The 18,536-nt window shown below is 39.5% G+C and overlaps 1 protein-coding gene across 10 annotated transcripts in view; it reads right to left on the bottom strand.

Moving 5' to 3' along the window:
- PHF21A (PHD finger protein 21A) overlaps positions 1–18,536 on the bottom strand; it is a 228,441-nt gene that overhangs the window by 167,859 nt on the left and 42,046 nt on the right. For all 10 annotated transcript variants that reach the window (XM_043971396.1, XM_043971402.1, XM_043971394.1 and 7 more), the window contains one exon: positions 12,847–12,990. In XM_043971396.1, coding sequence (XP_043827331.1) covers positions 12,847–12,900 — 54 coding nt within the window. In that variant the 5' untranslated portion in view covers positions 12,901–12,990. The remainder of the gene's footprint in view (positions 1–12,846; positions 12,991–18,536) is intronic.

The raw sequence follows: 18,536 nt of genomic DNA, 5'->3' as shown, positions 1-18,536 counted from the left end.
CAGAGCTGTGATCATCAGGTTCTATAGATAGAACAAGTACTCAAGGAGAAGCTACAACTGAAGCTGTTGCTGTTATTCCTTAATTGGTCACCTTCGAAAGAGACCCCAAATCTCATATGACTCATATCAATGGTCATTCGGATGAGACATCCTATCAACTCAAAAGCTAGACAGCCACCTAGTTCTTCATTTAGTCTTCAGATGACTGCTACCATTCTTCCTGGCTACCCTAATTTAATAGCTGAGCATCTCTTTAAAATGCCACTTTTGCCCACAGGCCCAAGGAAAATAGAACAAAGAAAATACATCTGATATAAAGGCTGCCTGCCCATGTCATCAAATACAGGCTGCTTAAAAGAACTGAGACCTCCCGGCCTTTGGCTTTGCTCTTACCACTCAGGACACCCAGTTTTTGAAGGGACACGGCCAGGGAGTAAGACAGGCAACAATGAAATGCAATGATCTGCTAACTTACTCAATCCTTCTGGGTAGTAGAATGCCACCAGCATACTGAGCAAATATGAAAGACTCTTATTGGGGAAAGAGAAGACCAAATAAAAGATGAAGGAAAAAAGAAAACAAACCAACGCATTCAACCTAGTCCACCCTCTACAGTCAATTCACTTCCTGGAAAGCAGCAGAAATATCAAAGCCTCTCAAAGACAAAAGAAGGCTCGGACACCTTGTTTAGCTGGGATTATTGGGCCAAGGAGTGGCAAACCAGGTGGCACTACACAAGTGAGTTAACACTCGGAAATCAAAAAACTAGTTTTTGTTTTTTATAAGAATCTTTCCAAAACATATTATCCACACTTCTGCCTTCTTAAACAATGGACGCACAGTCAAGTATGGCTTGTTCCCAGTGACTCCAGGGTACACCCAGGATCTTGTCATGAGGAACATGTATCTTTCCAGCCCTAAATTTATAGTCCTGTGGCAATACAGTGTCTGATCCTACACTGACAAGCCCTCCAGTAGAGGTTTCATGTTTGCTTAAAATAGACACAAAAAAATTTACTATCTTCTCTCGCTGTCAAATGACACTTTTTGCTGCTATGAGTTTTGCTTCTCTGAGGATGACTCTTTTAATCTCTGTGGAGGTGGGAAATGGAGCTTGTTAGACCATTTTCTAAAATAAGAGTTACTAGGCTCTGAGCGAGGGGCTAGGGCACAGCACACAAGCCATGCTCTTCCTGGACTTAATGACCCTCATCTCAGCCACTCAGAGACTTATTCTGTTTTCTTCCTGTGTCCAGACAAGGTTTCCAACAGCTGAAGCAACTCAGAGGAGCAACCCTCACATACAGTTGTGCTGCTGTATTCTACCCTCAACATGACAAGCACTGGCTCTTTTGTTAGACTCCTAGAAAGAGGAGTAGAAGCTACACAAACCCCCATCCCTTAAACAACTGAAACCAAAGGTTACATAGGCTGAGGCTGGACATTCAAGGAGGGAAGCTCTCTGGCCTTCTCTTCTTACAGGGTCACTGTAATCCTTTTAAGAGGGAAAGAAAGTGGCAGCTAGGTGGCGCAGTGGATAAAGCACTGGCCCTGGATTCAGGAGGACCTGAGTTCAAATGCGGCCTCAGACACTTAACACTTACTAGCTGTGTGATCCTGGGCAAGTCACTTAACCCCAATTGCCTCACCAAAAAAAAAAAAAAAAAAATAGGAAAGAAAGTGGACACTGCCCAAATCCTAAAGCATCCTTGGTTGGTGTTTAACTGAACAGCAAAGAAACTAGGCGGGCTGAGAATTGGCTTTGATATTAGGAGACAAAATCTTCTTTTCCCAGCAAATAGCCCAAAAGTTTCAGAACTGATTAAAAACAGGGACACAAGTGATACCACACTAAAGAATCCTCTTGGGAAGAATGATGTAAATTAATTTTTTCTATGCTGCAGACACTAAGCTGCACTTTTGATGAGAAATAGTTAAGTTGGTATTGTAAGTGACTACCTCTAGCTCTTGTGGGGACCAATTTTTAATTGGGGAGTGCTAGCTAAGCAGCTTGCCGCAATATTGGGGCAAGGAAGGAGACCCGCAGCCTCCCTCAAAACAGAACAATATTTATTTTAACAAGAACGAACTTAAAAAAAAAAAACAAAACACAAACAGGATCAGTAGGATCAAGGGAAAGGAAATAAAATGGGGAAAGGGAAATTATAATACTTGAAAAAATACCACCGCCCAGGAATCAGCTGAAAATATGCAGCAAAACGCCTGTTGCTTTCCAGCTTCCACCTAGAATGCCCAATTCTCCTCCCCCAAACCTAGAAACACCCCACACAGCCCCAGCCAATGGGATGGCCACTCTGACAGTCACATGACTGCCCTCACTAGGCTTCCAATCATTATAATTTTGCCAGGCCCATGTAGGCGTTGGCGAGTGGTGATGAGTGAGGTGCCAGATCCCTGGCAATGGCTACAACCAGTGGGTGGAGCACCTTGGGGTTTGCGGAGCCCCAGGCGAGGCATAAAAACCTCAAATAATAATTAATTCTTTACATTCTCATAATTTAAACTTTGTCATTATGTTAATTCTCAGAATTCACTGAATAAAAAAGGGAAAAGTTCTTTCCTAGGCATTCAAGACAACTAGGTAGCACACTGAGTAAACAGAGCACTGAGCCAACAGTGAGGAAGACCTGAGTTCAAATTAAGCCTCAGACACTAGCTATGGAACCCTGGACAAATCATTGAACTTGTTTGCCTCAGTTTCCTCAACTGTATTTAACATTTCTGCTTTTAAGTATTCATCTGTGAGGTTTTTATGCCCTAATACATGGTCAATATTTATGAATAGGCCATGCAAAGCTGAGAAATAGGTACTCCTTCCTATTGCCAATCAATACTCTCCAGAGACCTATCATATCTAACTTTTCTAAAATTTCATCCATCTCCTTAGCTTCTTTCTTTTTAAAAAAATAATTTTTATTTAGTTTTGAGTTCTGAATTCTATCCCTCCATCCCTCCCTCCCCTCCCCTCCCCTTCCCTCCCCTGTCTTCGAGTCGGTGAGGAATCAGATATAGGTTATACATGTGCAATTATGTAAAACATTACCATATCAGTCTTTTTGTATAAGAAAACTTGAATAGGGGCAGCTAGGTGGTGCAGTGGATAGAGCACCAGACCTGGAGTCAGGAGTACCTGAGTTCAAATCCGGCCTCAGACACTTAACACTTACTAGCTGCGTGACCCTGGGCAAGTGACTTAACCCCAATTGCCTCACTAAAAAAAAAAAAAAGAAAAAAGAAAAAAAAAGAAAGAAAACGAATTAAAAAATGAAAGAAAGTTAAAAATAGCATGCTTCAGTCTGTGTTCAATATCAGCTCTTTCTTTGGAGATGGATAGTATGCTTCATCATTAGTCCTTTGGGATTGTCTTGGATCATTGAATTGCTGAGAAATCATTGTCATTCACAGTTCTTTATCAAATAACACTGCTGTCACTGTGCACTACGTTTTCCTGGTCCTGCTCACTTCACTATACACAAGTTCATAGAAGTCTTTCCAGGACTTTCTGAAATCATCCTGCTTGTCATTTCTTATAGCACAATAATATTCCATCACTTCTTTCTTATTTATTTTATGCTTAGATTTATCTAGGTCTGAGAGAGATAAATTGAGGCCCATACATCACTAACATAGTTTAACTGGTTATTTCTTCTTGTAACTTATTTAACTTTACCTTGAAGAATTAGAAGTAATGCCATTTGCTGCATGTTTATTCAGTTTTGATATCAATTCATGGTATGATCCTTCTACCAAAATGTAACTCCCCAGTTTGTCTTTTTTAAGTGAATCTATTTTTGCTTTTTCTTTGTCTGAGATCACGATTGCACTCCCGTTTTGGGTTTGGGTTTTTGTTTTTTTTTTTTGGTTGAAGCATAATAGATTCTGCTCTAGCCTCTTAATTTTAATTCTGTATAGATCTTCTGTTTCAGGAGTTGGTCTTGTAAACAACATTCTAATTTCTAATCCATTCTGCTATAACTCTTCCATTTTATGGGTGAGTTCATCCCATTCATATTCAGTTTGACTTCTGTGTACTATTTTACACCCTTACATGTTACATTCTTATATATATATATCCTTTTCTTTTTTACCTTGTCCCATCCTGAAGTCTATTTTGCCTCTGATCCCTGCCTCTTATTCTCCACCTTTCTCCTAAATCCTTTTCCACCTGCTTCCTTGCTATATACCCCACAGTATGTTTATTTTTCCCTCCCTGAACTATTTCAAATAAGAGTGAAGTTCAAGTGTTGCCCATTCCTCCCTCTACTTCCTCCTACATTATATAAACTCTTCCTTGCATACCCCATTAATGTGAGGCAATTTCCTTTTTTTCCCAGTGCATTCCCCTTCCCCACCCTTCCCTTTTTTTGAGATCATTCCAACATAACAGAGTCACACCCAGGCCCTCTATTTAATTAGATTCCATCTAAGAGCCTGAGTGATGATAAAGTTCTTAGAGGTTACACATATCTTCTCCCCATATAAGAATGTAAACATCTTAACCTTGTTTAGTCCCTTCATGATTTCTCCCTCATAGTTACCTTTTTATGCTTGTCTTAAAGTCCTGTGTTTGAATGCTAAAATTTCTATTCAGCTCTAGTCTTTTCATCAGGAACATTTAAAAATCTTCTAATTCATTAAATACCCATTCCCCCCTATAGAATTATACTCAGTATTGCTGCATAGGTTATTCTTGGCTGTAATACTAGACCCTTTACCTTCTGGAGTATCATATTCCAGGCCCTCTATTTCTATGCAATGGTAGCTACTAAATATTGTGTGATACTGACCATGGTTCCCTGGTGTTTGAATTCTTTCTTGCTTGCTTGCTACTTGCTATTGACTTGGGAATTCTAGATTTTAGCTATAATATTCCTGGGAATTTTTCTTTCAAGAGGTGATCAGTGGATTCTTTCAATTTCTACTTTTCCCTCTGGTTCTAAGGTATCTAAACAGTTTTCCTTTAAAATTTCTTGAAATATGTCTAGGCTTCTTTGTGTTAGTGGCTTTTGGGTAGTACAATGATTATTAATTTATATCTCCTCAATCTATTTCCCTATAAAAATAGTTGTTTTTTCCTATGAGCTATTTCACATTTTCTTCTACTTTTTTCAGTCTTTTGATTTTGTTTTTATTATTTCTTGATGTTTCATGGAGTCATTAGCTTTTATTTGGCCAATTCTCATTTTTAATAAGTTGTTTTCTTCAGTAACATTTTCTACCTCTTTTAATTCTCTTTTTATAATTTTATTGCACAGCTCTTCTTATCTTTTTCCTCTTCCAATCTTATCTGGTTTTTTAAATCTTTTTTTTTTTTGCTCTTTTTTTTCAAATATCTTTACCTTTTCTAGGGATTCTTGCTGGGCCTGTGTCTAATCTAAATTTTTTAAGGCTTTGTTTAAAGATGATTTCAAGTCATTGACTTCTGTGTTTGTGTCTTGAGCTTCTCTGTCACTAGAGTAGCTCTTTATAGTCAGGTCCTTTTTTTGTTTGTTCATTCTTCTAGCTGACTTCTTGACTTTGGACTTTATGTTGGTGTTGGGCTCTGCTCATTTCCAGGGGTGGGAGGTGGTGGTGCTATGTGCATGAAGTGATGTTTGGCCTGAGTTTGCCCTTTTATGTCCCTCTCTAAAAAATAAGAGGAGCCTGAACAGCTCCATTTTGGGGCCTACAAGTTTCCAGTGCTTCCAAAGTGGTATGGCCTAAGGAGAGGTTTATTCACTACCCTTCTGGTATCAACTCTGCAAGTTCCTGACCCAAGGTTGGGTCTGCTGAATTATGTGTGGTTGAGTTTCAGTAGATTACTGTTGGACTCAGTCACTGTTAGACCACTGGGAAGTTCTGCAGGTTCAGAATAAATGAACTGCTTGACTACACTTTGGTTGTGGTTTCCTGTACTAGTTATTCCACTGCAGGTTTGTGTGTGGAGCTAAGGGCTAGAATTGAGTCCCCATTTCTGCAAGCGCTTAGCACAGGGTCAGGAATGAAGTAGGCATTATAGAAATACTATTATTTTAATAATTTAATAATGCTTGTTCCTCTTCTCCAAAACCTAATTCCAATTTGCCCATTCAGCTTTATTTCACACTGTTCCCCTTCATATGCCTTATGGGAATTATCTTGGGTGGGGGAAGGGTTGACGGCCCTGGCATAACCCATGGGGTTTATAGGATAGGAGAATGGGTCCCATCCCACCTTCCCTGAAGTAGCAAATCATAGGCCTCATCTCCAACACAACCACATCTATCCTTTGCCCATTAAGGTCCAATACTCCCTAACTCAACCCCATCTTAAAGCTGAGCAAGCTTCCCTTCTTCCCCATTCTGAACCCGATACCAGTCCCTTGTGGGGTCTTGTAACCTAACTCTGATTAAAGCAACTACACAGGTACCACCAGGAAAAATGAGACTACCCTGTATTTCTACCAAGAAAAAAAATTATTCCTAAGATGCTCCATTGAAAAAGTGAGGAGGCTACTAAGACCAAACCAGTTTACCCATCATTCTGTGATTGCATCTTGAACTCTGCTGACCACATTACAAAAATAAAAAAATCGCAGAGGCCACATAATCCCAGCCAAACATGGAATAACAATCCCATCTACAACAGAGGTGTTAAATATACAGGCCACAGACACTCCTAAGGCCTGAACCAGATGAAAATGTAATTGGAAAATACTAACAAAAATAAATAGAAATACAATAAAACAGATAACATGAATTGTGGTTTTCTAAGTCAATAAGTGGCCACAGGGATCCTTTGGTATAGTTTAGTGGCCTCCATTTCTATTTCAGTTTGACACTGCTCTATAACATATCTGACAAGTGGCTATCCAGCTGTTGCTTAGACACTTCCCAAAACTGAGATAACACTTTCTTGGCCACGGCAGAAAGACTCTATGCAGATCACTTCCAAGTTTACCTTCCTCTCCCTACTTTCTGGAATTAAGATCTTCAGTCCTTTGTCATTCCTGATGGTATAAGGACAATTCCTCTACCGACTTTCATAGAAAACTGAACATTCTGATGGATACACCCAACTACTTTCCTCATTTAACCTGTCTAATCCACTTTTTTCCTACCTTCAGTCTTCTTCCTTAATTCCTACCAAATTTCCCTTCCCAAAATTCAATCTACTTCCTTCTTCAACTTGAGTATTTCCCCTAGTTCCCTTTCTCACTAAAATCAGGATAGCTTCTCCTCTCTTTTGCCTTTCTATCTAGGAAGATGTACCTTGTGTAAATGATCTCTCCCTTCCTTTCTCTTCTCAAGGAAGCCTTACCTACCCATCCTTCAATGCTCAGTTCAAAGGCCACCACCTCCTCTTCCTCATAGCATTCACTCCCTGATTCTCTCCAACCTCTCCTGACACATGAATGAACTCTCCCTTCCTGAGGAAGGGCTCCCGTCAAAGAACTTTCTCCAACCTTAAAACATTCTTATACATTTCACTTTACATTATATTTGGCTAAAACTAGCTTCCAAAATTATGATGCTCCTGGAAAGTAAGGTCCCTGTTTAGTCATCTTGGTATCTGTCCTCAGTGCCTAGAATAATGCTCTGTGTAGAGCTCTGGACAGTGCTCATAACTGTTTGCTATATTTCAGTAATACTATATTCTATTCTACTAAAGTGATATAACAAATAATTTTATCTTTTTAACATTCATTTTTTAAAAAAATATTGAGTTTCAAATTCTCTTCCTCCCTCTAGCTCCTCCCCTAAACACTGAGAAGGCAAGCAATATGCTGCCCATTATACACATGAAGTCATACAAAATATTTCTATATTAACCATGTTGTGCAAAAAAATGGAAAAAAAGAAAAAGGTAAGTAAGGACAATTTTTAAAGTAAAACAAATATGCTTCACTCTGCCCTCAAGAGTTCATCGGTTCTCTCTGGAGTTGGATACATTGTTCATCATGAGTCTTTTGGAACTGTCATAGATTATTACACTGATCAGAGTAACAGTGTTTCACGGTTAATCTTCACTAACAGTATTGCTGTTACTGTGTATGATGTTCTGGTTTTACTCACTTGACTTTGCATCAGTTCACATAAGTCTTTCCAGGTTTTTCTGAAATTATTCTGCTTGTCATTTCTTATAGAACAATAGTATTGTATCAAAATCATATACCACAACTTTTTCAGCCATTTCCCCAATTGATGTACATCCCCTCAGTTTCAAATTCTTTGCCCCAACAAAAAACTAGTATAAATATTTTTGTACATATAGGTCCTTTTCTCTTTTCTTTGATCTCTTTAGAACACAGGGTCAAAGAGTATACACAGTTTTATAACGCTTGGGGTATAGTTCCAAATTGTTCTCCCAAATGGTTGGACCAGTTCACAATGCATTAGGGTCCCTATTTTTCCATGTCCCCTCCAGCATTTGTCCTTTTCCTTTTCTGTCATGTTCACCAATCTGAGAGATGTGAGGTAGTATCTCACAGCTGTTTTGATTTGCTTTTCTCTAAGCACCATAGCCTTGATTTCTTCTGAAAGCTGCCCATCCATATCTTTTGACCATTTGTCAATTGGAAAATGGCTCGGGGCAGCTAGGTGGTGTAGTGGATGAAGCACCAGCCCTGGATTCAGGAGGACCTGAGTTCAAATCTGGCCTCAGACACTTGATAGTTACTAGCTGTGTGACCCTGGGAAAGTCACTTAACCCTCATAGCTCTGCAAAAAAAAACAAAAACAACCAAAAAAAAAAAAGAAAATGGCTCGTATTTTTGTAAATTTGATTCAGTTCTCTATATATTTGAGTAATGAGGCCTTTATCAGAGAAACTTGATGTAAAAAATTTCCCCCATTTCCTGCTTTCCTTCCATTTAAGTTGCATTGGTTTTGTTTATGCAAAAACTTATTTAAAATTTAATGTAATTAAAATTATTCATTTTACCTCCTGTGATCTTCTCCAGATTGTTTTATCATAAAATCTTCCCTTATCCATACATCTGGAAGGCAAATGTTCCCATGCTTCTCTAATTTGTTGTTATCACCCTTTATATATCTAAATCATGTATCCATTTTGATTTTACCTTGGTATATAGTGAGAAATGTTGGTCTATGCCTAGTTTCTGCCAGACTACTTTCTAGTTTTCCCACCAGTTTTTGTTGACTAGTGAATTCTTGCCCCCAAAGCTTGGATCTTTGGGTTTATCAAACACTAGATTCTTGTGATCATTCAGTTCTGTAGGTTGTGCACCTAATCTATTCCACTGATCCACCACTCTATTTATTATACAGTACCAGATTGTTTTGATTATCTATTATAGTATAGTTTGAAATCTAGTACTACTAGGTCCCCTTACTTTACCTTTTTCATTCATTCTCTTGATATTCTTGACCTCTTGTTCTTGCAGATGAATTGTTATTATTTTTTCTAGCTCTATAAAATAATTCTACAGTGGTTTGATTAGTATGACACTGAATAAGTAAATTAACTTAAGTACAAAATTGTCATTTTTATTATATTGGCTCAGCCTACCCATGAGCAATTAATACTTCTCCAACTGTTTAGATGTGTCTCTGTTTGTGTGAAAGGTGTTTTGTAATTGTGTTTATAGAATTCCTGGGTGTGTCTTGGCAGGCAGACTCCTAGATATTTTATACTGTTTGCAGTTATTTTCAATGAAATTTCTCTATCTCTTCCTACTAGATTTTGTTGACAATATATAAAAATGTTGATGATTTATGTGGATTTATTTTATAACCTTTAACTTTGTTAAGGTTGTTCATTGTTGGGACTGTTTGTTTTTTTCTAGGATTATCTAAGTATACTATCAAATCATCTGCAAAGACTGACAGCTTTGTGTCCTTACTCCCTATTCTTATTCTTTCAAGTGTTTTTGGTGAGACAGTTGGGGTTAAGTGACTTGCCCAGGGTCACACAAGCTAGTAAGTGTCAAGGGTCTGAGGTCTGATTTGAACTCAGGTCCTCCTGAATCCAGGGCCAATGCTCTATCCACTAGGCCACCTAGCTGCCCCTTCAAGTGTTTGTATCTCACAGACTTACTCAATACCTCTTCTCCATTTCAATGGAAGGACATATTCTGAAAGATTACATTGTGTCTACTAGAATAATTCATGAAAGCAATTAGGAAAACAAGGGCAGAAGAACAACAACTGCCCTGGAGAGGTATGATACCCTCATCTATGACGATCTCCATCACTAATTCCATAAACATCTTAGCCTATACCACATACAGGGACTCAACATCCCAAATCCAGGTATCTAAAATATTCTCCACAATCCCAACCTGAATGTATCAAGTCATCTTTGAAAATAGATTTTTTATCCAGAGTTCCATTTTAGCCCTGAGGCTGAATTAAGGTCTTCCAATGTAACTAAACCAGAATAATAGGATACCTTCAGCTTTTTAGTATAAAACACAGGGCCTGGCACATTCTAGGTGCTTAATAAATAAATATTGGTTGACTGAGCCTCTCTAAGTGGTACCAGAATTAAGTCTGAATAAAAGAAATCTAGATATAGATCTATGCACACACCTATAAGTCTTTGCATTCAAGACTCCCCAAATCTCTTCTGAAGCAAAGCACACCAGTGGTAGCTGCATGCAGAAAAGGCAAACACTGGGGACCCATCTGTGTACAGCAGCCAGTTCTCTGGCTATTGCTGAGTCTAAAAGTACCACAGCAGCAGCAGCTATTTAGGTCAAAAGGGGAAAAAGGACACTGAATCCTGTTGCCACAAAATAGAACCAATTAAGGAGGCTGACTATATTCATCCAAACGAGATTTTACCTGGGACACTCATTTTCGTGATAGCTCACGCGATCTCCATTATCTCTTATTCAAAAGTGGAAACTTTCAGAGCCCAATGCAAGCAAAGCCCACTTAAGCTCAATTCTCCCTAAGCCTACTTCTTGTAATTTTTTTTAAAGCATCCCTTGTAGACCCCCTTCTAAGTTCTCACCAGTCTGATTCTAGGTTGCCTGACAAACCTAGTGGTTATGAGAAGCACAAAGCAGCATTCACATGGCTACCCTGACCATTCTCAGAAGTGCAAGGATGCTCAGAAAAGGAACAGCTCTCCAAGATAAGTTTTTTTAAAAAAAGTTTTCTTCCTAACTGTACAGCTAGTGATTAGCTTTCAAGTGAGAGAATATGGGTCGTTTCATAACCCTAAAGTGCAATGTAAATGTGGACTGGAATTGTCAGTGCATTAGCACATGCCGTCTTTCTTTCTTTGTTTAATTATTTATTTGTTTATTTGCAGGGCAATGAGGGTTAAGTGACTTGCCCAGGGTCACACAGGTAGTGTCAAGTGTCTGAGGCTGGATTTGAACTGAGGTCCTCTTGAATCCAGGGCTGGTGCTTTATCCACTGCGCCACCTAGCTGACTGGGACACGCTGTCTTTTTTTTTTTTTTAACAAGGCAATGGGGTTAAGTGACTTGCCCAGGGTCACACAGCTAGTAAGTGTTAAGTGTCTGAGGCTGGATTTGAACTCAGGAACTCCTGAATCCAGGGCCGGTGCTTTATCCAACACACTGTCTTTAGATGATAAAGGGATCTGATGGAACATATTGTGGAGCACAAGTACAAGATCCAGCTAATACTTCAAATAGGGTCATTCTTGATCTGTGGGTTTATCTTATAAAGGCTAATTATTTAGTAGTTTAAGGTTGGCCCTTTGCCTTGATTGGGGCTGTAAACATATTTATAAGGCTTACTCCACCTGGCTTTCTGGGAAAAAATGTAAAACTTGTTTAATTCAAACATACCTGTGAAAGACAATTACATTTTTATTAACTAACCCTAATCGAGGCTTTGGGAACCTGAAATGGAGTTGATTAATACTATTGTCTATGTCAAATGAAACCTGGGACTAGAGTTAAACATTTCCTAGTTAACAAAACTGCATGTAACATTCTTCCACATAAACTATAACTTTCAGGTAGCCTAAAACATCCAGAAAAGCTCACCCTTAGCCATTATTGTCAGTTACCAAATCTTTCAGTAACTGAGAAAAAATCTTCAGCTACCTTTTTCTATAAACAAAGTTCTGGGAGAGAGTTTGGAGAGGCCAATTCCAACATCTCCAACAAGTGGTTTTTCAGCTTGTCTACACTGGTAGTGAAAGAAACCTTGCTCCCCTCATCAGGCAAGCGCATGACATCTCTGCAATGGCTCTTGCTGCCAGGAAGTTCCTCTGTCTTCCTGGCACTGCTGACTTTTGCCCCTGGAACCACAGGCAATGTGCCTGCCCCTTCTGGTACTTGTCAGCCTTTTAAATATTGAGACAGTCATCCTGTACCTGTCCCCCTCCCCCCACCTTCTAAGTCCTTTCTTTTCCAGGCTCAGCATTCCCAAGTCTTCCAAGCAGCTCTCTCTGATGAGGTAGCTGAGTCTGGTTGCCCATCAGTGTTTCTTTCCACAACATTCCAGGTGTGTTCTGACTAAGAGAGCAGCTTAAGACTAGAGGAGCCTCTGGGGCTGATTCCTACTCAAGCCTACACGAAATCGTACCTGGGCTGCTTTTTTACGTATGCCTACTCCCATTCTCTCCCATTTTGCTTTTGTCAGATGCTTCCTAACTGTAGGCTTAAGAATAGCCTCTCTGTTCTATTCGTCTTTGTATCACTTCTACTAACTAGTTCTGTGTGTTACCCATCCTAGGTGATTAATAAATATTTGTTTCAGATCACTGAATTTGCTTAGTGATATTAATAGTGGAGTAACATGACTCACGGTTATTAATATCTTAAAAACAGATACAACAGAAAGGGGCCATCTACTAAAATTGCCTATTACTTGATAAGGTTATTTGGGAGACAAAAATACTCCAAAACAGAGCTTACCTGATGAACCTGAATTTCCACTTTAAGGGCCTCCTGTAGAGTCTGCAACTCCATCCTCTAACTTCTCCACTTTTTCTAATGTTTCCGCTAATTCTACAGTTTCTTCTGTCTTTGTTCAAAACGATAAATGTCTTCTCACTGCAGCTGTAGATCACAAAATTTTCCCATTACGTGTGATACAAAAAACAGATTCATAGTAATAATATAAATACCAAAACTATAAATTTACCTAACATGGGATGAATTCCACACTTAACATTAACTTTCCTAAAAGTTAAGAACAAATTTAAGACAGGTAGAATGGATTCCTCTTAACTGCTGAATTTATAGTGTTCAATACCCTTGCATAAACGCTTCCTGCCATCAATGGCAGTCTCTATCCCTGCACTTAAACACTATATTAAGCAAACTTCAAAATACTGTCATGTGGGGAAGGCCAGCTCAGAGATGGAAAGCTCTTATACATTTCAATCTGCAGGGACAGGGGAAACATGTCATCCATTCAACAGTTTCACAGAAGGAGGGTATTTAGCAGAAAGATCAGAAAAAGAGGAGGGTCATCGATGGATGATGGGGAGACTCCACTAATAAAAGAGACAAAAGAACATTCTCGGGCAAATACTTCTAAAGCCCAGAACTTTGGAACAACTGTACACACATGAAATTGCCTAGAACCACTAAGATATTGATTTAAGATGTTAAAAAATTATACAAGGGGCAGCTAGGTGGCGCAGTGGATAGAGCACTGGCCCTGGAATCAGGAGTACCTGAGTTCAAATGTGGCCTCAGACACTTAACACTTACTAGTTGTATGACCCTGGGCAAGTCACTTAACCCCAATTGCCTCACTTAAAATAAAAATAAACAAACAAAAAATTATACAAACATTGTTGAACATGTGTAATAGTCAATTTTTAAAAATCTGATAATTTTCCATACTAAAAGGGCTGAAATTCCTTTACTATTTAATGGTCCCTTTTTACTTGGTATTTTAATGAGATATACAGAAAAATCAAAATATATCTAATTTAACTAAAAATTGAGGCTGCATTTTTGTGTTTTAAAATTAAGTTCAGAAATTTAACTAAAAATGTTTCTGTAACATTTTCTTTTTTTTAAGTATTTTATTATTTTCCAGTTACGTATAAGGACAGTTTTCAACATTTGTTTTCACAGGATTTTTAGTTCCAAATTTTCTTCTCCCACTCTCCCTTCCCTCCCTCCTCCCCAAGACAGAAAGCAATCTGATATAGGTTGTGTATGTACAATAACCACATTAAACATATTTCTACATTAGTCATTTTGTGAAAAAAGAATCAGAGCAAAAGGGAAAAACCTCAAAAAAGCGGGGGGGAACAGTCCAAAAGTAGAAAGAGTATGGTTCAATCTACATTCATAATTCACAGTTCTTTTTTCTGGATGTTGAGAATATTTTCTATCATGAGTTCTTTGAAACTGTTTTGGATCGTTGCACTGCTGAGAAGAGTCAAGTCTATCCCCATTGTTCATCACACAATGTTGTTGTTACTGTGTACAATGTTCTCCTGGTTCTGCTCCTCTCAGTCAGCATCAGTTCATGTAAGTCCTTTCATGTTTCTCTGAACTCCTCCTGCTCATTGTTTCTTACAGCACAACAGTATTCCATTACATTCATATACCACAACTTGTTTAGCCATTCCCCTATTGATGGGCATTCCCTTGATTTCCAATTCTTTGCCACCCCAAAGAGAGCTGCTATAAATATTTTTGTACATATGGATCCTTTTCCTTTTTCTTTGGTCTCTTTGGGATACAGACCTAGCAGTGGTACCGCTGGGTCAAAGGATATGAACAGTCCCATAGCCCTTTGGGCATAGTTCCAAATTGCTCTACAGAATGGTTGGATCATTTCACAGCTTCACCAACAATGCATTAGTGTTCCAATTTTCCCACAGCTTCTCCAACATTTATTATTTTCCTTTTTTGTCATATTAGCCAATCTGACAGGTGTCAGGTGGTACCTCAGAGTTGTTTTAATTTGCATCTCTCTGATCAATAGTGATTTAGAGCATTTTTTCATATGGCAATAGATAGCTTTGGCTTCATCAGAAAACTGCCTGTTCATATTCTTTGACCATTTCTCAATTGGGGAATGACTTGGATTCTTATAAATTTGATTTAGTTCCTGATATATTTTAAAAATGAGGCCTTGGGGCAACTAGGTGGCACAATGGATAGAGCACCGGCCCTGAAGTCAGGAGGACCTGAGTTCAAATCCAACCTCAGACACTTAACACTTACTAGCTGTGTGACCCTGGGCAAGTCACTTAACCCCAATTGCCTCACTAAAAAAAAAAAAAAGAAGAAATGAGGCCTTTATCAGAGAAGCTGGCTGGAAAAATTGTTTTCCAGTTTTCTGCCTCCCTTCTAATTTTGGCTGCATTGCTTCTGTTTGTACAAAACCTTTTTAACTTAATGTAATCAAAGTCTTCCATCTTGCATTTCATACTATTCTCTATCTCTTGTTTGGACATAAATTGTTTTCCTCTCCATAGATCTGAGAGGTAAACTAGTCCTTCCTCTCCTAATTTTTCTGTGGTATCACCCTTTATGTCTAAATATTGAACCCATTCTGACCTTATTTTTGTATAAGGTGTAAGATGTTGGTCTATGCCTAATTTCTGCCATACTGTCTTCCAGTTTTCCCAGCAGTTTCTGTCAAATACTGAGTTCCTATCCTAGAAGCCAGAGTCTTTGGGTTTATCAAACAGTAGATTACTATGGTCACTGTCTACTGTGTCTCCTGTGCCTAACCCATTCCATTTTCTAACGACCCAAGGTCTAAACTAGAGCAGAGGAGGAAGAGATGGATGTGGTACAGGAGGGCACTGAATTTGGAGTCAGAGAACCCAGAGCCAAGTTCTGCCTTTCCTACTCTATGTGTGACCTCTGGCAAAGTAATTTCGCCTCCTCTGAGCCTCAGTTTCCTCATCTGTACAATGTGGCTACTGGACTAAGTGATCTCAAAGGTTAGAAATACCCATTAAAAAGTCCTGACAGGTCAAAGTTCAGTTGCTTCTATACTGATGTAATAATAATAATAATAATAATAGAAAAATTCTATACTGATAAGTAGCACCACACTCAGTGTGGTGCTCAACTTAAATGTCCTAAAAGTCAAGAGCAGCTTTAAAAATGTGGAGGGAAAGGTGAAGGAGCCATCAGCAAATGTCATTGGGCCCAATGCATTCCTTGACAATGGAAAACGTCAGGGTTAACATGGAGGTTCTATATGTCAATGACGAGCCTGGCATTGTGAAGCCTGCAGCTCGTGCTCTTGCTTTTGGTCAGATAGCTGCCTGCTTCTGAGAGGAAACACACAGGAAGGGGCGTTTATTTGGCAAAAGTTATAAACGCCAATTGCTCATCTCACTTGGAAACAAAATAATGGTTTTAAAAAGCAACAGTAAGAATAGTACATGGGGGCAGCTAGGTGGCACAGTGGATAGAGTACCAGCACTGGATTCAGGAGGACCTGAGTTCAAATCAGACCTCAAACCCTTGACACTTTCTAGCTGTGTGACCCTGGGCAAGTCACCCAAGTAGAACCCTTCAAAAGTAGAAATGTTTTACGTTTAAATAGTTCACTTTATTTTGACCTGCTTATTGCATAACAAAGAATGTATTCTTTACTAAAGTTATTAAAGACAATTTAAAAATTTAATTTGTTCCAAAAGAAGTTCTATTTTGACCATTTTTAATATGTTAATAGTAACAAATGTGCTGCTTTAAGAGGAACCTGATCAGGGGCAGATAGGTGGTACAGTGGATAGAGCACCAGCCCTGGAGTCAGGAGGACCTGAGTTCAAATCCAACCTCAGACACAACATTTAACTAGCTGTGTGACCCTGGGCAAGTCACTTAACCCCAATTGCCTCACCAAAAAAAGAAAAAAATAGAGGAGCCTGATCGTGGCCACAGAGTAGGTACAACTTATTAAGACAAGCTGCCTTTTATCACCTGCCACAGATATCTCTCCAGTTATGAAAGCAAATATTACTCTCTGTGATAAAGCCACTGCATATCACTTTCAAAAAACTAACTCACACCAACCAAGATGCCTAAACTCTTGTTTATTAAAGTTATTTAATGCTGACATTTAGCTGATAAGATTGCAGAATCTCTACTTTAAAACTTACTTCAAGAGAAACAGAGGCAGCCTAGTGGAGAGCAAGAGAGAGCTAGAGGGAGAGAGAAACAGTGAGAGAGAGAGACTGAGACCGACTAACCCCAGAAGACCTGGGATCAAGTGCCACTTCTTGACTCACACTAGCTGTGAGAACATGACAAGTCCTGCAATCTCTCAGTGCTCTAGGAAACTCTCTAAGACTGGGAGTGGGAGAAAAAGGACTGAACTTCCTTCAAAGAGGGAGCTTCCTCATCTTGGATTCTATGCAGAGCCAAAAGGTACCAAGGCTAGGATTTGTTCATTATGATCAATGGTTTCCCCCTGTATTCCTAAATGAACAAAATCACTTTTCCTACCCCACAAGCGGGACTGGAACTAAAGCCAAAGACTGGGGCTGGAAGAAAAGACGGGAGGAATTATTGGAAGAGATGACAATTAACAGTCATGAGGGATGATGCTGAAAAGGCTGCAGAAGAGGGCCCAGGCCAGAACTTTGGGCTACCCCCTGTTCAGTAAAGGAGCATGGTAAGCCAGGAAAGGCACTGGGAAGGAGGAGTGCGACAGGCTGAATCAATAGGAAATGGCAGTGTCAGGAAAATGTAGAGAATGGAAGAGAAAAGAGTGGTCAGCAATGTCCAATACTGCAGAGACACTGAGAAGGAGGTCCGAGAAGATGGTCCTGGATTGGCAACTGTGAGATCATGGGTAGCTTTGAAGAGAGTAATGAGATCGGGAAGCCAGACTGAAGCCAGATAAGAGAACAATGAGAGGAGAACAAGGGGAGGCAGCTAGTGTAGACAGACAGCATTTTCAACAGGTTTGGCTGAGAAAGGGAGTGGAGCCTTAGCAAGGAGAGAATCAGCAGGGATGATAGGATGTGATAATACCTGGACTACCTCTTCACAGACCTGATTCAGGAAAGTGTCTGTAGAGCTTCAACTGCTCTTTCTAAGTGTGCTATTATTATTATACCTCCTTGGTTACTGTGCGCTTCAACACTTCTGCTGGACTCAGGCACTCCCTCCCTTCCTCATTGGGCCAGAAAGGATCTCCCCAATTTACTCAAGGCCTTCCTCTAGACCTTTGTATATTTGTGGGTACTGTAAAGAATTGTTATTTGAGGTTTCTATGCCTTGGCGTGCAACGGCCCAGGGCTCCGCAAACCCCACGGTGCTCCACTCACTGGTTGTAGCTGTTGCCATGGCACTGGCACCTCACGTCATCACCACTCGCCAACGCCTACATGGGCCTGGCAAAATTATAATGATTGGAAGCCTAGTGAGGACAGTCATGTGACTGTCAGAGCAGCCAACTGGTTGAGGGCTGTGTGGGGTTTCTGGGAAGGAGAAGTCACCATTCTAGCTGGAAGCTGGAAGGCGACAGGAGCGGGGCTGTGTATTCTCAGCTGACTCCTGGTTGGTGGTATTTTTCAGGTTGTATAATTTCCCTTTCCCCATTTTATTTCCTTTCCCTTGATCCTATTGATCCTGTTTGTGTTTTTTTTTTAAGTTTGTTCTCGTTA

This window comes from Dromiciops gliroides, chromosome 6 (genome assembly GCF_019393635.1).
Source record: "Dromiciops gliroides isolate mDroGli1 chromosome 6, mDroGli1.pri, whole genome shotgun sequence".
In the NCBI taxonomy this organism is placed as follows: Eukaryota; Metazoa; Chordata; class Mammalia; order Microbiotheria; family Microbiotheriidae; genus Dromiciops; species Dromiciops gliroides.
The sequence above is the reverse complement of the archived record's forward strand: the minus strand, read 5'-3'. Positions and strand labels throughout refer to the sequence as shown.